The 23,483-nt window shown below is 42.0% G+C and overlaps 2 protein-coding genes across 2 annotated transcripts; both read left to right on the forward strand.

Annotated features, from left to right (window-relative positions):
- The first annotated feature begins 367 nt into the window (after positions 1 to 367).
- Positions 368 to 15,615, forward strand: LOC306981003 (GTPase IMAP family member 8-like). The gene is made up of 4 exons (XM_079580549.1): positions 368 to 459; positions 1,209 to 2,222; positions 9,483 to 9,821; positions 13,950 to 15,615. The coding sequence occupies exons 1-4, from the start codon at positions 453 to 455 to the stop codon at positions 14,954 to 14,956; spliced, it is 2,367 nt and encodes a 788-aa protein (XP_079436675.1). The 5' UTR covers positions 368 to 452; the 3' UTR covers positions 14,957 to 15,615.
- Positions 15,616 to 17,661: 2,046 nt separating this feature from the next.
- On the forward strand, positions 17,662 to 21,874 carry LOC306980813 (uncharacterized protein). The gene is made up of 4 exons (XM_079580248.1): positions 17,662 to 19,492; positions 19,658 to 19,891; positions 20,166 to 20,418; positions 20,781 to 21,874. Exons 1-4 carry the CDS (start codon positions 17,708 to 17,710, stop codon positions 21,854 to 21,856), a joined length of 3,348 nt encoding a protein of 1,115 aa, XP_079436374.1. The 5' UTR covers positions 17,662 to 17,707; the 3' UTR covers positions 21,857 to 21,874.
- The last annotated feature ends 1,609 nt before the right edge of the window (positions 21,875 to 23,483 follow it).

Genomic DNA, 23,483 nt, shown 5'->3' on the forward strand with positions numbered 1-23,483 from the left:
TGACACATACTTTCTGTTTCTGTTTCTTTATTGTCTAGATTTATAATTAAATGTGGTAATCCTATTTAATCACATAGGCATGTGTAGACAACTCAGTGTTTGTGTTTTGTCTTGGGCAACAGAAACCGGTTTTCCAGGTCTAAAAATTTGCAGCCAAATTTCAAATGTCCAATCTGCTATCTTTACTTTAGGTGATCTTTATCTTTTACTGAGCCTGGCGCATTACTCCACTGCATTGATTCACGATTTAGTTATAGATTGAAAAGACAATTTACACAGGTATATACTGTGTAGTCGTAGTTATAAAAGTGCTGATCTACCAAAAAGAGGGTGTTGTTTAAGTAAAGACTTGCTCCTCGCTGCACTTCCTGTTCAAAACTGAAAGCCAAAAGTAGCCACATCACACGCAGTGGAAAAGTTCTTCAGCTGTAACCTCCGAATACAAGAACAGGATGGAAGGTAAACTGATATTAACTATTATTCTCTTTAATCTAATTTCTACAACAAACAAAATAAAACATATATTTGTGCCAATCAAATCTTAAGCTGCTATACCTCGATATACAGTAAAGTTATTGATGTGTAACTTGTAAGAGGACCATGTATAATTCGGAAAAATACCCCAATAAAAGTCAACATAATAATAATAGTACAGTGTCCCAAACTTAAAGGGACACTGCGTAACATTTTGGCCAATACTGATGCCATTAACATGCTCCTAATGACCAGCTTGACACAGAAAAATGTTATTAGTGCAGGGAATAATCAAAGAATGGATCTGGATGAGGACCAAACCTATTTTAATCTCAAATTATACTGACTTTAGTCACATCTCCATGGAGACGAGCTGGAGATGTACCCACTCCTGGTAACGTTACAGTCATGTCTTAGGAGAGCTGAGCCGCTCACAGCAAAAACACATGTTTGTTTGTACATTTAAGAGGTATTTTTCCAATGATGAAACTATTTTAATTTTATTTAAAAGTAAAATTCTATGCGGCGTTCCTTTAAATATGTGCACAATTTAATATGTTCCTTTAAAAATATGAGCAGCTTTAGGCTTAAACATTTACCATTTAAATTCAATATCTAAGGATATAATATTTATGTTAGGATGCTACTTTAGTGCATTGTGTTGTTAGACAATGCTGACCAGAATTGCACGTATTCATACATCTAAGCTAATGTTACACCTTCTCTTGTTTTAGATACGGACAGGAGGATTATCCTTCTGGGCAAAACTGGGACCGGAAAGAGCAGCCTGGCCAACACAATTTTTGACGTTAAAGATTTGTTCAAGGCCTCACATGGTGCCGTCTCTGAGACAAATATTTGCGAGACAAAAACAAAAAATATAAATGGAAAAAATATCCAACTGATCGACACTCCAGGTTTATTCGACTCCAACCCTAGAAGCAAAGAGTTAAGTCCTCAGCTGCTCAAGTGTGTCACAGAGTGTGCCCCGGGACCTCACGCCTTTCTCCTCGTGCTCAAAGTGGACAGGTATACCCGGCAGGAGCAGGCCGTGGTAGATATCATCCTCAAGTATTTCTCTGAGGAGGCGCTCGAATACACCACTGTGGTCTTCACTCATGGGGACCAGCTGGAGGGCATGAAGATTGAAGATTGGGTCAGTGAAAATGAAGCTCTTCGCAGTCTGATACAGAGATGTGGAGGCCGCTGCCATGTGTTTGATAATAAACGCTGGAACAGCCAAAACCAGAATCAGGTGAGAGAGCTGCTCAAAACCATCGATCAAACAGTGGAGAAGAACGGAGGAGGGTATTACACAAATGAGTTGCTGCAAACAATTGGTGATGAAATACAGCAAGAAGTGAAACAACAAGTGTCCGGCCCTGAAATCACATTAAAGGACATTCTCCGAAAGGCCAGAACGGTGGTGTACAGCAAACTCATGAAGAACATGGAAGATGCTCTGATAGGAGTCGTGTTGGGGGCTCTTCTGGGGGCTGCAGGAGGAGTAATGGTAGCGATGGCGGTTTCTCCGAGTTTGCTTCCGCGTGTGGCTGCAGCCGTGACAGGAGCAGCTGTGGGGGGGTGCACAGGAGGGGTGCTGGGGCCATGGGCATCTGAACGATGGAGCACGCCCACAGAAGCAGTGCAGGATGCAACAGCATTTCTGGGAGAAGTGGAAAAACTGTTCCATCAGGCAAACAGAACACGCAGTGCTATGTTGCCCTCAACCACTGCATCTAGTCAATAAATTGTGTACATCTACGCAGTTCTTAAGGCTGAAAGGACTGCATCATCATTTAAATATATTTGAGCTGGAAATAGCCTGCCCTACCGCATTATTACTCAAACACCAGTGAGGGTGCTTCAGGTGGAAGTTTTAATAATCGCAAGATGTACATTTCAGGCCGTACATATAGTAACCCCATCTACTTACACACCTATCCAAGCTGTCTGGCATTAGACGTGGACGCCCAATCAGGCCTAGCTTGCTCACCCTCCAAGTTCAGGCAAAGTAATGGGGCTTTACTGGACCTCCCTTGTTTAAATGTGGGTATGTCCATATTGATTGCATTGTTTAATCAAAACAAATAATGCCTTTTGCTTTCCTTGTTTACTTTAACAAATGTATGGGCTTTGCAATGATGTGATAACTATAGTATGTAAGCATTTGTGACATAATTTGCACATGTAATATGCAATTTTTATTAAAGGGATTATTATATCAAAGTTGTTTTTGTTTTTCTTGTACATCATCATTGTTCACCATGTATTACTGCCTTGTGACAGAGTGGTTGTTGTGATTTACTTTGCAATACAGACAACCTATCCAATTTCTCTCTCTCTCTCTCTCTCTCTAATTGTTCATGCAGGCCACAGTTTGCTATCTCTCCTCCCTTTCTACTTCCGTTCCAACTTGCGTCCGGTGCGCGGGATGATATGCGCACAGTGCTGTCAAAAAAGCGCTCCATGCCACGCCCCCCATTTCCTGTAAAGCAGCAGCAGTCGAACTCAGAACCAGAATTGAAAGAAAGAAGATACCAGAGACGTCAGTAACCTGTCCATTGAAGCCGTGCAGCGTCACTGTTATGGCAGGCAAGTCTAGTTTGTGGTTTGCAAATACTTTTTTTTGGCATGAATAAGTACTGAGGTGTTAAGTTGTGTTGTCAATATTCCACCAATCTAACTAAATAGTGTGCTAAAGGAGCACGTATTTTGGCAAAGACTTGCAAAACAGTTGCATAAGCGACGTGCGACACTCCCTATTGGTGCTATCATTCTTAATATGTTATCAGGTGGCTAACGCACTCGCTGTCTGTAGCCCATCCGTGGGTATAACATGCTCCTTCTACCAGTGTTAATTTCGTTGACTAAAATATTTAATCTTGATTTTAGTGAAGGTGATATTTTTTGACTAAAATTGGACTAAAATTAAAAGTTGTTCATGAGACTAAAACTGTGACTAAAATGTCCAGATATTTTAGTCGACTAAAATAAGACTAAATAAAAATGAAAAGGAGAGACAAAAATCATCCAAACTTCTATTGACAGTTTGAAAGAGCCTCAGATCATTTAAATCCTTTGTTAAAGGATCAGCTCTGAGCTTTGTTCATGTGGGAGCAGCTCCATAAAGCAGAAGAGCTTTATTAAATATGATTATAATGAATATTATACATGCAAAGTGGACTAAATTTGCTTACAATTTTAGTCGACTAAAACTAGACTAAAATTGAAGATTTTTTTTGACTAAATCTCGACTAAAATTGAAATACATTTTCGTCAAAAGACTAAGACTAAAACTAAATTAAAAAATGTTGTCAAAATTAACACTGCCTTCTACAAAAAATAAATAAAAATGATATTCTAAACAAATTTGATAAAAAGACAGTTTCCAAACTAAGAACTATGTACTTATCTTCCTCTATAGCTCCTAAGGCTAAAGAAACACACTTCAAAATTAGGAATAAGAATAAGAATAAGGAATAAGAAAATCTATGTACATTCTACAACATTAATGTGGAGACAATTTACCATCTTTTTTTTTATTGTGACTCAAACAAAAAAAAAAGTAGAACTCTGTATTAATGTGATTTTATGTCTTCCTAAATTCTGCATACACGAAAGCATTGTTTAAAAACAAACAGTGATATTTACCTACTTGGTTACTAATTCACCAACTACTATCTCTCACTTTATATCACTGTGATTGCCAGTCTATATGAACTAGTTCAAAGGTCGAAGGCTGGTCCATTACTAATAAAGGACTTTTATTTTTGCTATATGACTCGAGTGCCTCGGACTTTACTTTGCTTTTTTTGACTGCTTTCGCTACTTTAGCACAAGCTGTTCTACAAGCCAGTCTCAGCTAATTTACTCTTTAGTTCAAAGTTCAGTTCACAAATTTCAAAATGAACTAGTTCGTTCATGGTTCAAAATTGTTTTCGTTCATAGTTCTTTTCTTTTTTTTGTTGCTGCGAGCGATTCATCAGGCATGACAACGGGTCAAGGAGGAAAAAGATTTAGGTTTAAATTCCATATCATTTTGTAAAAGCTTCAAGCTGATGCATTTTGAGATGCATTTTTGCCAACCTTGGGAGAGCTGGAGAAACTTGACTAAATAAAATAATGTATTATGGGCTCCTTACTTAGTATTATGCAAGCCATTTCATGCCAGCCTGTCACTTTTCAGAGTGGATTTTGGATGTCTTGTTAAGTTTTTGAACAATCTAGTAATGGTGAAAAATCCGTTTGGAGCAACACTCTTTATACAAGGGAAACTAGCTTCGTAATCTCACACTGTGGCTGCTTGCGGGTGCCCTGCGGACCCCGCTGGTTACCGGTGTGCCAGTGCATGTGACAGCAGAGTTCAACGCCACAGAACTGGTCTACAACCTTATACTGTCAATGGTCTACAGTTCCGTCGTTGACGCGGGGGCGGAGGGGAGCAAGCGCGCGGCGAGGTTTTATAATTACATTCACTGATCCGCGGTCTTAAATCACACATAGAAGTCTGGCACCCTATTGAACGAGAACGAGAATGCAGTTCACAGACACCAGAATGAACGCGTTCATATCTTCGTTCATCAGTGCATTCAGTTAGCCTGGCCTTAGCCATCCGTAAACTCCGGCAATTATAATTTCCCTACATGTAGCCTACGTCTGGGCTTGGTCTCAGTGGTTGCGCTACACAGGGCTGCCAACTCTCACGCTTTCACCGTGTGACCACGTGAGACACACGCATTAGAGTGCCTTCACACGCTCTCACGCCACACTCTTAATATCACACGCTCAACCAAAAAATATCCCTGACTTTTTGCAGTGAGCGGCTGCAGACGCTTTTATTTTGTCTGTGTGCCTGTCCACGGCTCCTCTGGCGTGTGTGTTTGTCACTCTGTCGGCGGCTCTAGTGATGTGTCGGTCGTGAACGTTCCGGCTCTGAGCGAGGCTTTGTAAGTGTAAAGGAGGTGTCGGGAAGGAGACCCAAACTTGTGACCTCAGATAAGGACTGTATCTAGGACTGGTTCCAAATCTTCAATCTCCCTTAGGTTGTCCGGTTAGAACAATAAGAACAATGGATTCACACTCATGCCACTCTTTATTGACTGCAGATGGTGATTCTGGTGATTCATGTGATTCATGTTCATGATCATGTTCATGGTTTCTATAAACACAATAAAAGAATAATGAGTGATGATAATAGGAAATATGAATAGCTACTTTCTGTCTAAATAATAAATTATCCAAAGTATAAAATGACATAAATAAGAGATAGCTGAACTACATTCAAAAGAAGCATCATGAGAAACAGTGATAACTAACCCAAAATACAAAACTGGAATATAATTAGGCTTGGAACAGAGACAGTTAAATTTGGCTGGATGCTGGCGCATGGCTTGGATGCGTGCGCGTAACACGAGCATCACGTGGTTAGAGCGAGGCCTGCACATCAACGATGCGCTCATAAGAAAACACGATGAAACTATAAAACACAACTAGACTACGGACTATAGTGAATACTATGTAAATATGGATAATTAGCAGATACTGATAGTCGGACCTAGTTTAGACAAGCTTTGAACATATAAGCATTGATGACAAGTGAAAGTACCAGACTACGATGTTACTAATACAAACAATACACAGGCAATATGTGACATGACTTACATTCTCATGGACGCATGAACACATAAATGAAGAAACGAAGAGGTTTCCACGGAGTTGCTAGATTGAGGATGGAGCGTGTGTTCCCAAGGAATGATACCTGCGCACTGACTTAGCCGAAAGTTGGGATGGGGCATACCAACTCCTGATTGGTGGAGAGACAAGGGGGAGGTGAATGCTGATTGGTTGCTAGGCCGTTGCTGGGGCTCTTTATATAGATATTATGGGAATGGAAAGTGAAACTAGGGTAAAAACGAAATAATACTTTTGATACATTAATGACACACACAAAATTCAACACAAATTAGAACCTTGTTAACAGTAAGTGAACGATGTGAACGGGTTTGTGGAGGTGAACAGCTCATTTTTTGTAATATTATTTTATTCCTTTTCGGAGGAGGGGCGTCACTTAAGTTGTGCATGCTTATTTCAAAACAAAAGTCACTGCTAGAGTGGGGTGGACGGAGAGAGGAGTGGCAGAGGGACGTGAGCGCTGCAAAACTGTAAAATACAGGGATCAAATGTTCATATTTTCTATCTAAAGCTTGTGCTACTTTATTTTTGTTGGTAATAACTGGAATGACTGACGCAGAGAAACAGAGACATTGTGTCATTGTACCTTTTGGCAGGGCTGTAACGATGAAGGGGCCTCTGGGCATTTGTTGAGAGGCCCAGTTTGAAAGGGGCCCAGAAATATAATTCTTTAACACCAGTAAATAGACCAGCTACAATTATTATTTATGATAAAAAATGTACCAGATTGCAGGAAATCATATCTGAATTATAAAAAAATTCTTGGGGGAGGACCCCCTAACCCCACCTTCAGAGTGCCCTCCCACACTTTCAATAGGTTCTGATGGTCATGTGGGGTGGTGCCAAACCCCCTCTGATCCATATGCAGCTCTTGATGTGCTCAGTCATGTAAAACGTATACTTGTTTTCGGCTTAGAATTTAAAATGATTGCGAGACACAATCGCCATGAAAAACGCCACCCAGCTCGGGACCGACCAAAGTCTCACTCCAAACTTTGGTGAAAAGTTGGCAGCCCTGGTTACATCGGTTGACTTTCTACCTACCATTCAGCGAGCGGGGGAGGCGGATGTTGTAGGTGACGTCAAGCATTTGCGCCGATTTCCGCGGGTTGTAGTTTGGCAATGGAGGCGGATACGAAAGAGAAGTGTTGTGGATTTTCTTATTTAATAAAGCTTAAGAGAAGTTTGTCTAGTCAACATGTGAATTTATCACGCATGCGGAGATTGTGCACACAGGAGGATCTGTGTGCAAATCTGCCGAGCAAGGTTTCGTATCAGATTTATATACAATTACATCGAAAGGCGGTACAGCAAAACAAAGACATGGTGATACATTTGGAGATGTAAATGCAAGCGGCCAAGGAGCGCTTTGCATGGGAATGAAATCAGGCTGGCAGAAGAGACCTTTGTCATGTTGGTGAGATGGGCCATGTGGGCCTATTGTCTTTCTAGGTGCGAAACGACCCTGCCCAGGATCTTGACCAGGCCCAGGATCTGGATCTTTTGTGAGAAGGAGGTGGCCCATCTTGGCCTATTGTCTGTCTGGGATACAGGAAGAAAAACCGGTCTGACCACACAGCAGGGAGCCAGGCCGAATGGCGCCGGTTTGGTTACTAGCCTAACTCTAACTAAACTTCCCACAACAGAAGGAAGCTCTTCAATCCGTCCAGGCTCGGCTCCCAAATATCCAGAAATTAAAATTGAAGCCTTGAAATGTGCAAAGAATGTCCCTAAGAGTTATGATAGCTTGCTTCACTCACTCGGGCGCATTACATACGTCACGACCAAACACTAGCGAAAATCAGATCCAATCGCATCAAAGGAGTTCACCCCTCCCACTAGAGGTTAGATTTTTGGCCCGAGCCCGAGCCCGGCCCGAGCCCGACCCGACATTCGGGCCGGGCTCGGGCCGAGATTTCCCGCATGAGAGTCGGGCTCGGGTCGGGTCGGGCTTTTTTTTTTTTTTTTTTAATTAATGGCATTATAATCTCTAATAAAAATCTATGCAATAGGCGGAGTCTATTGGATACAAAATGTGGCAATACGCAATATAAAATAGAGGAGTCCGGGAGGGAGGTGGTGCAGGTGCGGGGGGTGAGCGCACGTGCGGCTGTGTTGTCACGTTTAAGCAGCGTGGTCAGGCTGTGATACCGGCGCCACACAGAGAACATCACTCTTCACTCTTTTTCTCAGGACAGCGTTTCATTAACAGTGGATAAATAAGCAGTTTGGTTCCTGTTACTGCGTAAAAAGTAGCTTTTGTAGAGCGCGATGTTTATGAAACATGAAGGAGGAGGAGAGAGAGACGGAAAAGAGGAGACAAGACACTGGCTGCTCCGCGCCGCGTACGTCTCTGCCCACTCAGGTATGTGCGCTACTGCTGCGTGCACGTATGCCGTGCGCGTAGCCGCGTACCTCGCAAACATGGTGCTGCTGTGCAGATGCACCTATCTGAGCCTTAAATAAATCATTATTTACATCGGGTTTGTTTCGGGTTCGGGCTGACAATTCACGTTAATTGCTCGGGTCGGGTCGGGTCGGGCTTTATAACCGCGGGCTCGGGTCGGGTCGGGCTTGATTTTTTGGGCCCGATCTAATCTCTACCTCCCACCATTTAATACCATACTGTGGAAAGTCTCAGTGACTCAAGAGTGTCATGCGAAAAGCACTACTCAATAAAGATTCCCCTCCCCATATATGTGTAACCCCTGCCTTAACTGAGTGCATTTTTTCTAGTTCAGCTTTATCCAAATCCATAAGGTCCCATAGGCCAGTGTAACGCCTCATTTGAAAGCTAAAACCTACAAAACTCATCTAAATGGATCTTTTTCTTCGCAATGTCGTCACTCTTTTGACATTTTTTTCCTATCGCGTTTTTCCTCACACATTTTTGTTGCTATTTTGACACTTTGTTTCAAGAAGCTTTTAGATTTGGGTAATGCCAAACTGGAGAAAATGTCTTTGGTTCAGGTTGGGGTTGAGAAGTTAATTAAAAACAAACCATAAAAAATATTAATAAAAATGTCTTTAGTGTTAGTATTGCACTGTACTTCAATATGTATTCAATGAAAATTATTTAATTACCTTCTCTCAGTTATTATTGGATTTCAGTCACATATCGATTACAGTCATGTGACCCTCTTCAAGATTTCTAGATTATATTGTATAATATCACTATGGCGACTGTCCTAATTTTACATCACTTGAGATCGAGGGTGCGACTATAGAACGTTGTGATGCCATCTGAACCCTGACAACTATCAATCTTGACATAGCCTACACTTAACATGTGTGTTTGCCTTGTTTTATTTTAGACTCTCGAAGGGTTGTCCTCATTGGGAAAAGCGGCAGCGGGAAAAGCAGCTTGGCCAACACCATTTTTGGAGGCTCCCTTTTCAAAGTGAACCACAGCAGCGACACAAAGTCCAAATTCTCCGAATCCCAAACGAGGACGGTGAACGGTCTGACCATTACTTTGATCGACACGCCCGGTATTTTCAACGCAGACCGCACCGACGATGAAGTGGACTGTGAAATTTTCAGCTGTTTGACCCAAAGTGCGCCGGGGCCTCTCGCCTTTGTTTTCGTGCTTTTGGTTGAGAAGTTTACGGAGCAAGAACAAGCCATAGCCGAGCAAATAAAGCTACATTTCGGTGAGGATGTTTACCGATACACCATTGTCGTTTTCACCCACGGCGACCAGCTGCAAGAAGAGTTTGTGGATCATGTGATTGATAACAAGTCCTGGAAAAGCGGCCAAGGGCGGTGCCATGTGAGTAGTGGAAATACCTCACTCAACTCAAAGGGGACGGTGACAGCCCAAGTGCCGCCTTCCCCTTTTCTCCAAACATCACAACAACCTCCTGGTAGACCCAAGCAGAACGATGGAACAACATCAAAGGTATGAGGAAGGTTGAGGCTAAATGAGTTGGAAATTATAAACAATTAGAAGAATTAACCCTAGTATCTTCAAAGCAAAACCAGCTAAAAAAAAAATAAGTTCCAATGTTTTTAATGCAACAAAATTAACCTGTAATGCTTGATGTCTCCACTACAGACTTTTGCTCGCTCAAGTCTCCCTCCTCACGGTGAACATCATGAAGTGCAAGTGGATCGTTACCGCCTTCACTACATGAAGGACTGCCCCAAAGCTGGAAAATGGCTCAAAGAACAATTAGCAATTTTGCACTGCACTGCTAAGTTGTACCCAGAAGATGAGAGGGTTGTTGTGAGGAGATCTAGCCAGCTAGGAGCGACCAGTAGTGTTGATAATTGGAAAACAGAAGTCAACACGTTATTCAAGACACTAGAAAATCACTACTCTTGTCACTATGAGATAAAGCCGCACAAAAGAAAAGCATTGCTCGAGTCCAGTCACCTTCAGACAGAAGATGATGTAAAGGTTTACAGTGAAGATGGCATGGCTATTGTGGTTGGACAAGAGGCTCAGGTTAACGCTAGGTTGAATGCACTACAAGAAAAACCCTATTTGAAGACAAAACTAGTGGAGTATTTTGAAGAAGTAGACCAGAATCAAACACAGAAATGCGCAAGCAGGCGTTCATCGATGTTAGAGAGTATTGACTTTTGTGAGAACACAACACAAGCTTCAATATCTTACGAACCCACTCAGCAATCTTCATCAATAATCTTAGATCAAGAAGAAGCAGAAGTAGTGGCTAGATATTGTCTGAGTGATGAGTTGGAGTTGGAGGTATTGCTTTGCCTGGGTGACATCACAAAACAGGAAGCAGATTAGGGCCGCACCTAATATAATAATATTTTGTAATCAATTAATCTATAGATTATTTTTACAATTAATCGCTTGGTTGTGAATGGTGTAGGAAAATTGTATTATTTCCTTTTTTTTATCACATAAAGTTAAAGTGGCGCCGCTTGAGGATGTGTTGATGGAGTAAACTTAAAGTGAATGTTTGTTGGAGGCTCGTGGTGCTAATTCTGATTTCTGATTGGATGAGACACAGATGGATATCCATGACATTTACAATGTCCAAAACACTACATACCCTAACTTTAAAAACAAAGCAGGTTTTCATCAAAAATACATGTCATTTTTTACACTATTTCACTCTGTGTGAACTAGAAAACGATTCATCAATTACTAAAACAGTTGTCAACTATTTCAATAATCGATTAGTCGTCGATTAATCGATTAGTCGTTTCAGCCCTGATGCGATCATGAATTCGGCCAATGAGGATTTAAAACACAGCATGGAGACGTTGTTGTGACCAGTGGTGGACAGCTTAGATGTAAGAAGCTTTTGCACGCTGTTGGTCCTGTTAATGGCAAGGCAGGTGGAAGAGAGAGTGTAATGATACAAAAAGTGATCACATCTGCATTGAACCTATGTGAAATAATGGAGTTCAGATCAATAGCATTGCCCTGTATAAGTTCAGGGATATTTGGAGAGCCTATAGACGTGTGCGCAGAGGCTATAGTGCGCTCGGTGAAGGTGTTCGGTGCAGTGGGAGGGCGCAGTCTGACTAAAATCATGCTGATAGACAAACAATAAATCACAAGATGAAAATTTCAGGCCATACATATAGCAACCCCATCTACTTACACACCTATCCAAGCTGCCTGGCATTAGACGTGATCAGGCCTATCAGGCCTACCTTGCTCACCCTCCAAGCTCATGCAAAGTAATGGGGCTTTACTGGACCTCCCTTGTTTAAATGTGGGTATGTCCATATTGATTGCATTGTTTAATCAAAAGAAATAATGCCTTTTGCTTTCCTTGTTTACTTTAACAATTGTATGGGCTTTGCAATGATATGATAACTATAGTATGTAAGCATTTGTGACATAATTTGCACATGTAATATGCAATTTTTATTAAAGGGATTAAGATATCAAAGTTGTTGTTGTTTTTTCTTGTACATCATCATTGTTCACCATGTATTACTGCCTTGCGACAGAGTGGTTGTTGTGATTTACTTTGCAATACAGACAACCTACCCAATTTCTTTCTCTCTCTCTCTCTCTCTCTCTCTCTCTCTATCTCTATCTCTATCTCTATCTCTATCTCTATCTCTATCTCTATCTCTCTCTCTCTCTCTCTCTCTCTCTCTCTCTCTATCTCTATCTCTATCTCTATCTCTATCTCTCTCTCTCTCTCTCTCTCTCTCTCTCTCTATCTCTATCTCTATCTCTATCTCTATCTCTATCTCTATCTATCTATCTAATTGTTCATTCAGGCCAAAGTGTGCTCTCTCCTCTAAAGTGATAACTGTACGCGACCCTTTCTACTTCCGTTCCAACTTGCGTCCGGTGCGCGGGATGATATGCGCACAGTGCTGTCAAAAAAGCGCTCCATGCCACGCCCCCCATTTCCCGTAAAGCAGCAGCAGTCGAACTCAGAACCAGAAGTGAAAGAAAAAGACGCCAGACACGCCAGTAACCCTGTCCATTGAAGCCTCGCCAGCGACTCTTTCTCCTCAAATCAAACGTGCAGCGTCATCATCATGGCAGGCAAGTCTAGTTTACCCGACTATATATGGTTTGCGAATACTTTTTTTTTTGGCGTGGCGTATGCAAAATGCAGCTCCGTTTTAGGCAACGAATAAGTACAGAGGTGTTTAGTTGTGTTGTCGATATTCCATTAATCCAACTAAATAGTATGCTAAAGGAGCACGTATTTGGGCAAAGGGTTGCGCAGCAGCAAAACAGTTGTTGGGCCTGCGCGCAAATGGATACGCGACGTGCGACACTCCCCATTGGTGCTATCATTCTTAATATTTTATCAGGTGGCTAACGCACTCGCTGTTCGTAGCCCATTCGTGGGTATAGCATGCTCCTTCTACAGTCGATGGTTTAATAGACCACAGCGCACTCTTGTGGTCAAACAGTGATATTTCCTGTATGGTTACTAATTCACTTACTACTCTCACTTTACATCACTGTGATTGCTCATGAAGGTTTACTGTCTAACCTTTGCACACTGCTGCCTTTGTATTCTGACTATTCTTGTTATTTAATACCATATTGTGGAACGTCTCAGTGTCATGTCAAAAGCACGACTCAATAAAGATTCCCTTCCCCAGTATAACCTCTTAACCCCCGCCTTAACCGAGTGCATTTTTTCCTGTTCAACTTTATCCAAATCCATAAGGTCACAGCCTATAGGCCAGTGTAACAACAAAACTCATCCTAAATGGATCTTTTTCTTCGCACTGTCGTCACGCTTTTGACATTTTTTTCCCCAACGCTTTTTTGTTAGTTTTCATCACATTTTCAACGCTTTTTGTCACCTTTTTGTTGCGTCTTCGTCACACGTTTTTGTCACGTTTTCAGCGATTTTTGTCACATTTTTGTTCCATTCTCATCTCGTTTTTGTTGCTCTGACACTTTTCATCAAGAAGCTTTTAGATTTGGGTAATGCCAAACTGGAGAAAATGTGCTTGGTTCAGGTGGGGGTTGAGAGATTAATTAAAAACAAAACATAAATATTGTTAAAAATGTCTTGGCCAGTGTTGCACTGCACTTCAATATGTATTCAATGAAAATTACCTGCTAAGTTATTTAATTACCTTCTCTCAGTTATTATTGGATTTCAGTCACATGTCGATTACAGTGATGTGACCCTTTTCAAGATTTCTAGATTATATTGTATAATATCACTATGGCGACTGTCCTAATTTTACATCACTTGAGATCGAGGGTGCGACTATAGAACGTTGTGATGCCATCTGAACCCCGACAACTATCAATCTTGACATAGCCTACACTTAACATGTGTGTTTGCCTTGTTTTATTTTAGACTCTCGAAGGGTTGTCCTCATTGGGAAAAGCGGCAGCGGGAAAAGCAGCTTGGCCAACACCATTTCTGGACACCCCCTTTTCAAAGTGAACCACAGCAGCGACTCAAAGTCCAAATTCTCCGAATCCAAAACGAGGACGGTGAACGGTCTGACCATTACCTTGATCGACACGCCCGGTATTTTCAACGCAGACCGCACCGACGATGAAGTGGACTGTGAAATTTTCAGCTGTTTGACCGAAAGTGCGCCGGGGCCTCACGCCTTTCTTTTCGTGCTTTTGGTTGAGAAGTTTACGGAGCAAGAACAAGCCATAGCCGAGCAAATAAAGCTACATTTCGGTGAGGATGTTTTCCGATACACCACTGTCGTTTTCACCCACGGCGACCAGCTGCAAGAAGGCACGAAGATAACGGAGTTTGTGGATCAAAGCAAAGGGCTGAAAGATCTCATCCGGGAGTGCGGAGGGCGGTGCCATGTGATTGATAACAAGTACTGGAAAAGCGGCCAAGACCCATACAGAAGCAACAGCTTTCAAGTCGGACAGATCATCAACTCAATACAAATCACAGTTGAAAACAATGGCGACTTTTTTACTAATGACAAGTTTGTAAGTGTGGAACGAGATATAAAGTCTGAGCAGGATCGTATTCTCAAGTCCCAAGCCTTGTCTCCGGAGGTGAGCAGAGAGCAGGCAAAAGCCAAAGTCCTTCAGAATTACATTACGCGCCAAAAACTACGACGTTATGCAAAAAAATTCCTAATTGCTGGATTTTCAATTTTCTCTATAGCTCTGATCTCGTACAAAGTATTTGGTTATTTCAGGGAGAGAGCAGTGTCTGGAACCGGCCCAGGGGGGGATGAGGCTCTGCCCTCTTCAGTGTTGGAGGTGGTACAGGAAGTCGTGGCTCCGATCAAAAGCACTCTGGATTACATTGTAGAAGCAATAGAAGCAATTTTTTTGACAAATCAAAATGCCACTTCGAACAGAACAGAACGTTTTCAGTGAATAGGTTGCGTTCATTTTATGTTTTTATGTAGTTCAGTCCTCTGCTGCTTCTTTTAGTCTCTGCTATTGTTGTGCTTTTGTGCTCAGTCTGAATAAATCATGTAAAGTGTCTACACAAAGTTAGATAAATAAATAAATGCAAATCAGTTATTAGTTCTAAGCAACAGTATTTTCTTATTGCTTTAATCATATTTCAGACATGTTGTAAAAGTGATAATAAGGAACCAGGACTGCCTAAAATGTCTGGCATTTCATCCAAGTGTAAATGGTTTAGCAGGGGAAGTTGCCACTGATAATGTGGTGTTCTTTGGTGCATTGATAATAAATATGGGTTCTATCAATAGGTTCAGAGGTGAAATATGTATGTTTCAATAAATGCCTTCGGTGTGATTCAGACACAAAACAAAGATGTGCACGTGACCGTAGGAACAGGTTTGGCCACAGTTCATATGGTGGCACTAAACATGTTTTGTCCAGTGTTCGGACGAAATGCCAAACCTTTTTGAGAGTCCCATGAAGAACTACTGGATCAAATGCAAATAAATGACAGTACATGTAATCTTCATTATACATTTTGCTATATGATTTTTGTTCACCAGACACAAACGTTTTTTTTTTTTCTGAGACAGATTGTGTAACCAATCACAAACTAAATAAATTATACAAATCGAATGAAGAAGTTGTTTGTTTTCTCAAATCGATAGATCAGTATCTTTATAGGATTGTTTTAAACTGCCTATTGTAAAATACTGTAGGCCTATAGTCTGTTAGAGGTGGATGCAACAATACTTTTTTAAGTTTTTTTTTTTTTTTTTTTTTTTCACTCACATTACAGTTAGGACGTGCATTGTTTGAGCTGCCATCATCAGATATTATGCTTGCTTACTCTAACATAACATTAATTGAAATAAAGTCTTTGGTATTAAAAACAAAACAAAGGAATATGTTCTTTTAGTGTAGCTACGAGAGAGAGAGGGAGAAAAACATTGCTCTATTCTTAAATAGGTCATGCCCTGCTCTTATAAAGCACAAGCTTGATTTTGTTAGTAACACGGAAGTCTGCAGAGCGTCGCGCAAACTTTACGCACGGACGACAGTAACCGCAGCAGCAGCAGGAGCGGCTGAGGCAGCGCAGTAAATGTAGCAAGTTATGGGGGATCACTTCTTGTACCCGGTGTATTTCGAGTGTCCTGACCTGCTCCCGTGCCACGAGAGAGCCGTGGAGAGATATTTTCGTAATCATCGCAAGTCCGGTGGAGGGGACAGTGGACCGCTGCGCAAAGACAAGGACGGGGTCTACAGTATTGCGTTTATGAATCAAAAAGGTAAGCACATACTTTTTTGTTTCATTTTTATTATATATATATTGTTCAGAACATTAAGTGTCAAAGCTGTATGTGTGGGGGGAAATAGCTATTTATAATTTGCGGGGAAAATATCCACAGGACACGGATAGGATAAGTTTCACTTTCGTTTCCTCGGAAGTGGAACATACAGTGCAATTTTATGAACTGCTACAGCTGAAATCAAAGCACAACAGGAGACACATGATTTGACACATTGTGCTTGACTTGGTGTGCAAACATGTTGGCCTACATAAACATACAAAAGCTACATACCATTGCACCCTGACCTGTAAATAAACCATATTACATGCAACAAATAGCCACGTTTGGAGTGCCTAGTTTTGCTGCTTTTTTGCAAGAAGCCTAGTGTGCTTGAAGAATATTGTCTACTCACATCCTAAATAGGTTGTCGAAACCACTTTTCAACTCTTATTGCTTTTGTCATGACAACAAATCCTTGAAAGGAGAAATGGCCTATATTTTCAAGTTCAGTTGCAACATGGACTGTAACCTATAGATATAATAAAGTAATAAGGCTGCAGTAAACATATAATGTTTAGCCAAACAGAAACCGTAAAGGTACTTAAAGTAGTTTCTATTCTTTTTCTCTTCACACTGTACGAATTGGGTGTAGAATAACTAATATTGTTACAATGTAGCAAAAGTAACTGAGCTTAACATATAGAAAACGTCTTGCACCTCTGTTTATTGGCGTGTTGATAATTGAATACAGCTGAACTATACCTTACTTACTAAAATATTCAAATAAGGTTAAAAATATCCTGTTGTTGAATGGCACGCTATACCAGCTTTCTGCCACACCTATTACTGTAACTAAAGTTTTCCTGCAATGACTTGGCTGAAAAGAGTATCGAGAGCTGTAATGTAAATGTTGTGCAAAGTTTTACCCAGGCAACTACACAGTTTGTTTTTATTAAAAAAATTAACTAAATGCAATCTATGCTTATAATAATACCTGTTGTATTGTTACAGATCAACGTGAAGTCCTGAGGAGGAAAAATCATGAGGTGGAGAGTGGAAATACCTCACTCAACTTCACAGTCCGTGAAGCCCAGGCTTTGCCTTCCCCTTTTCCTGAAACAGGCCACGCACAACAATCTCCTGTTAGACCCAAGCAGGACAATGGAACAACATCAGAGGTATGAGGAAGGTTGAGGCTAAATGAGTTGGAAATCATAAAGATTTAGAAGAATTAACCCGAGTATCAAAACCAGAGTCAAGACAAAAAAGAAGTCATAAATAATAAAAAATAATATGTTGTTTTTAATGCAACAAAATTAACCTGTAATTCTTGATGTCTCCACTACAGACTTCTGCTTGCTCAAGTCTCCCTCCTAGCGGTGAACATCATGAAGTGCAAGTGGATCGTTACCGCCTTCGCTACATGAAGGACTGCCCCAAAGCTGGACAATGGCTCAAAGAACAATTAGCAATTTTGCACTGCACTGCTAAGTTGTACCCAGAAGATGAGAGGGTTGTTGTGAGGAGATCTAGCCAGCTAGGAGCGACCAGTAGTGTTGATAATTGGAAAACAGAAGTCAACACGTTATTCAAGACACTAGAAAATCACTACTCTTGTCACAAAGAGATAAAGCCGCACAAAAGAAAAGCATTGCTCGAGTCCAGTCACCTTCAGACAGAAGATGATGTAAAGGTTTACAGTGAAGATGGCATGGCTATTGTGGTTGGACAAGAGGCTCAGGTTAACGCTAGGTTGAATGCACTACAAGAAAAACCCTATTTGAAGACAAAACGCGTAGAATTACATTTGGGTGAAAACAAACTGCGCCTGTTGTGGCGACACCTTGAACATAGTTTACAAAGAGAATTCCCCAAAGTTAAAGTGACTAGAGAAGAGGGAGGGAAGTTGGTGCTTGAAGGCAGTGTAGCAGATGTTCTTGAAGCTTATGAGTTTATCACAGATCAGGACAAAATGGTGGTGGAGAGGAAAATAACCAACTTTAATCCAGGCTATTTGGCCTTTTGGAAAAAAGCTTATGGTACACCAGGAATGCTTAGTGGCTACTTACAATTGGATGTCGAAATTGAAATACGAGCAAAAGAGCTACACATCTTCTCTTTCTCTACAGAAAGTCTCGATGAAACTGAACTTGCATTACAAAGAGAATTTGACCTAAAAGAGTTTCCCTACAAAGACTTAATAATGCTATGTTCACTTAAAGAAAAAGTCAAACCAACTTTGAAGAAAATTAATCGTGAAGGGTGTAGAGTTGATGTGATCGCTTCATCTGGTAACATCATTTACCTAGTGGGTCACAGCAAGGAAGTTGAAGAACTAACTGAAGATGTCTCAAAGCTAGTATTGGAGTATTTTGAAGAAGTAGACCAGAATCAAACACAGAAATGCGCAAGCAGGCGTTCATCGATGTCAGAGAGTATTGACTTTGGTGAGAACACAACACAAGCTTCAATATCTTACGAACCCACTCAGCAATCTTCATCAATAATCTTAGATCAAGAAGAAGCAGAAGTAGTGGCTAGATATTGTCTGAGTGATGAGTTGGAGGTATTGCTTTGCCTGGGTGACATCACAAAACAGGAAGCAGATGCGATCATGAATTCGGCCAATGAGGATTTAAAACACAGCATGGGCGTGGCTTCAGCTCTGAGTAAAGCCGGAGGTCCCGAGGTGCAGAAGGAAAGCAGCATTTTGGTCAAAAACAACGGGAAAGTAAGCACTGGAGACGTTGTTGTGACCAGTGGTGGACAGCTTAGGTGTAAGAAGCTTTTGCATGCTGTTGGCCCTGCTAATGGCAAGGCAGGTGGAAGAGAGAGCGTAATAATACAAAAAGTGATCACATCTGCATTGAACCTATGTGAAATAATGGAGTTCAGATCAATAGCACTTCCCTGTATAAGTTCAGGGATATTTGGAGTGCCTATAGACGTGTGTGCAGAGGCTATAGTGCGCTCGGTGAAGGTGTTCGGTGCAGTGCGAGGGCGCAGTCTGACTAAAATCACGCTGATAGACAAAAGGAGCGAGGTGGTGGAGTCCCTGAGAGCCCAGTGTGAGAGGCTGCTGCGGGGCGAGGCTGCAGGTGACACTGAGGGATGCACGAGTCTGGAGTCGCCGACAGAAGCAGCACCCAGACTCTCACGAAGGAATGTTAGAGTAGAGATCATCCAAGGCACCATTGAAACCCAACAGGTGAGAATCATCAAACATTCATAGGTTATATGGTATTGCAAATCCATCTTTTTGAGCTATAACTTTGCTAATATGATACATCCTCATAAAAAGCTTCTCCATTTTTGTATTGTCAAGACCCCATCACCAGACTTTGACTAGGTGTTGTTTATCTTGCTCCCATAGGTGGATGCCGTAGTGTCTCCGATGCTTGGTGGTGAGCCACGTACCAGTCGTGTCGGGAACTGTCTTTATGAAACAGTGGGACAGCAGCTGCAGGACCTTTACTCAAAACAAGATGGAGAAAAGATGCCCGGAGACTCAGTACTGGTGGAAGGTCTAACTGGAGCACCATTTAGTGCAGTGTTTTTTGTTGACCTCCTCCCATGGAACGATGACCGCGATGGAACGCCTATAGAGGTAAATGATCTCAAGAGGCACATATGAGAACTGTACATTTCTCAACGCTTTTCTATCAGTTCTTGGTCACCTTTAATGTGGCAGGGTCTGTAAAACTGAAAAAAGGGAAGTTGTTGTACTGCTTAGAAACTTTGTGCAAGAGAATGCAGGATTACCCAAACTGGCCTTGAATGAGAACTAGCTATTTCTATAAGGGATCTACATTAAAATATGAGAATTATTTTAAAGCTACAAGTTTACCTGTTAGTCTACTCTTCTTTGTTTCTTGTTCCAGGTCATGAAATTGGCAATCAGTAACGTCTTAACGTCCTGTGAGAACCAAGGGTATAAATCGGTTGCTTTTCCTCTACTCGGGGCTGGGGTCCTCCTACGATTTCCAGAGGAGATTGTGGCGGAGGTCTTGCATCAGGAAATTTGCTCTTTTGACCAAAGACGAACCAGCACAACTCCATTCTTAGTTAACATTGTCTGCCCTCCAGAGGCTTTCGTCTCCATCAAGGGATCTTTGAAGCATCCCGTCAGCCAAGGTTTGTAAACAAAATTGTATAGTTGTTCTTCTTTCAAACTCAGCTACTATCTTAGCTACAACCGCCCTGGTGGCGGATTTGCAGCAATGCCACTTTTATTGTGCTCTGGCCACAATCACAAAGGAAAGGTGTGCCAAGTGGAGAGAGCATGCATCAAACCCTCAACTAATATCCAAGCACTTCTTCCTAGACATTGCTGAAAGAAAAATATAATGTCTCTGTACATTTTCTGCACTGAATGTTTTACATCCTGCATGTCCTCAATGCCACAGCACAGTAGCTCTACACTACATCCACCTACCAACCCATTTATCTATCCATCCAATAATCAACAATCAACAGCTCTTATACTTCTCTTTCAGAATCTGAGGCAAAGCGGATCATCCTTCTAGGAAAAACTGGATCTGGGAAGAGCAGCTTGGGAAACACCATCTTGGGAGAGAACGTTTTTGAGACAGATGACGGCCCGAACTCCGGAACAAAGCGATGCCAGCCCATAACCAAAACGGTCAACGGCAGAAAAGTCACTCTGATCGACACTCCCGGCCTCTTCGATTCAGAACGTACCGAAAACGAGCTGATGCCTGAAATCCTGAGTTGCATCACCGAAAGCGCTCCAGGGCCTCACGCTTTTCTGATTGTCCTAAAAGTCGAGAAGTTTTCAGAGCAAGAACAAGCTATAATCACCAAAATATGCCAGTACTTTTCCGAAGAAGCCTTAAGGTACGCCACGGTTGTCTTCACTCACGGCGACCAACTTCCCAAAGACACCAATATAGAAACCTTTATTAGTCAAAGTAAGCGCCTGAGCGAGCTGGTCAGAAAATGCGGTAATCGTTGCCACGTTGTTGATAACATGTACTGGAACACCGACATGCCCGACCCGTACAGGAAGAATGAGGTTCAGGTGGAAGCCCTGCTTAAAACTATTGACGAAATGGTGATGTCTAACAACTGGGGGTTTTATACTAATAAGGCATTCAAAGCCATGGAGAAAGACATAGAGAAAGAGGAGGAGGCCATTATCAAGGAAAACAATGATTCTATGTCCAAGGAAGAGCTTCGATTTGAGGCTAAACAGCGTGTATCCAACAGGTGGTTGATCAGTCTTGCCGGTATGGGCACAGGGGCTGTGCTAGGGGCCATTTTTGGTGTTGAAGCTTTGGTCAGACTCGTCATTATGGCAGTTCAAAATGCAGATTTTATGAAGGGAGCGCAGAGGTTAAAATCAGCGTTAGGACTTGCTGCAACAGGGGAGATGGTCTTGACTACGGCGGGGGTTGGACTGGGCCTGGCCACAGCGGGTGGAGGCATAGCTGGGGGGGTGATTGGAGGGAAGGCATCAGACGGAGCAGAGTCAGTGCAAGAGGCTATTGAAAGGGCGAAAAGGGCAGTGACGGCTGCAAGAGATGAGGCGTGGAATGCGCTCCAACAATAAAAATCAAGTGTCTGTTTAAATTAAAGAGGGGGTATTATGCTTTTTTCAGCCACATAGCACCAGTCTATAGGACACTACAATGATGACGAAACCTTCTGTTGGTCTGTCAATGCAGTAAATTAGAATAACTGCCTTGTATAAAATTGCTCTTTCAAAATGGCGTTAGCAAATGACTTGAAATAGGCCCCTGTCTCTTTAAGAACCTCTGACCCTTTCCGACACGCCCCCTCCACACGCTGTCTGTGGCATCACAACAACACTCCGCTCGTTGTCTCAAGTATTGAAACTACGATCGGTGCATTTTAATTTTTATTGTTGGAAAGGACCTACTGTTTATCACTTTGTGAACAATGGCCACACAGGATATTATTTGGAAACAAACCTTCCACACCGGACGCTTGGAAGGGGCTCTTGCCTGAAAAATAACTGCTGTTTGGAGGCTATCTCTTTGCATCTGCCATGCCCTATGGATCTCTAACTATACCCCCATGGACGACACCAGGATCTGCAGGAGCCCATACGATTCAAAGACGGACATTATCTGTGCAAGTGGACAATGGTTTTTCGAGGTTACCCGTTAGCTTGTTATAATCGACTACAGCTCATTGTTGATGAAAAGTCTGTAATAAACCACACATGTGTAAAGCCAGGCTCATTGTGTGATCATCGTAAAGGCTGCTTCGAGTAGTTGCCTGCTTTATTGACGTTATTTGTGCATAATATGCTGCCTGTTTTCAATGAATGTTGTGAAGGTGAAGGTTGTTAGCTTGTCGCGGCTAATAGTGCCTTAGCTCCGAGAGAAACCACTCGGCTACGACTCACTGTAGATGAAATGTGAGCAATAAACTACACAATCAACAAGCCAGGCTCCGTGTGTGATCATCATAAAGGCTGCTTCAAGCAGTTGCCTGTTTTAGTGACGTTTTCAATGCATAATATGCTTGTATTCAGTGAATTTTCCCGTTAGCTTGTCGCGGCTAGCTTGTTAGCTCCGGGAGAAAACCACTCGGCTATGACCCATTGTAGATGAAATGTGAGCAATAAACTTCCAAATCAACAAGCCAGGCTCCGTGTGTGATCATTGTTAAACGGTTCTTTATGTGTGTGGTGGTTTTATTGACTTTATTTGTGCATATTTCTCGTTTTCACGTGATGACTCGAGGTTTAGCTTAGCATTAGCTTTCTCCGGAGGCTCTGTGCATCATCAAGGCCCAGCGCAGAACCAGACACTGAAATAAGTGTTCTTGTCACCGGTTTTAATCCTGGGTGTTTCGGTAACAGAAACACTGATGTGTGTCTTTGTAAAAGTCTGCTGTGGCTCCGTTTCACAACACATGAAGCTAATCATCCATGATGACTCTGTTTACATCTTAGGGCTAGACACTGCGGGGAGGGGGTTCTGCTGAGGAGCGGTGGTTGGTTACTCGGCTGGTGACGAAAGGTCGGAGGCGTATCCTGGAGGTCGAGGGCGTTTCCTGAAGGAATCAGGCGTTTTATCCCTAAAATGGCTGCCATCAGAGTTTCTACAGATTACTCGAAAATACGTGAATGTGCCAAGGCAACACTTCAGGCATGGTTTTAATGAGGGAATGACTTAATAACATGATGTAAAGCTTGAAAAAGTCGA

This window comes from Gobius niger (genome assembly GCF_951799975.1).
Source record: "Gobius niger genome assembly, chromosome: 21".
Taxonomy (NCBI): domain Eukaryota; kingdom Metazoa; phylum Chordata; class Actinopteri; order Gobiiformes; family Gobiidae; genus Gobius; species Gobius niger.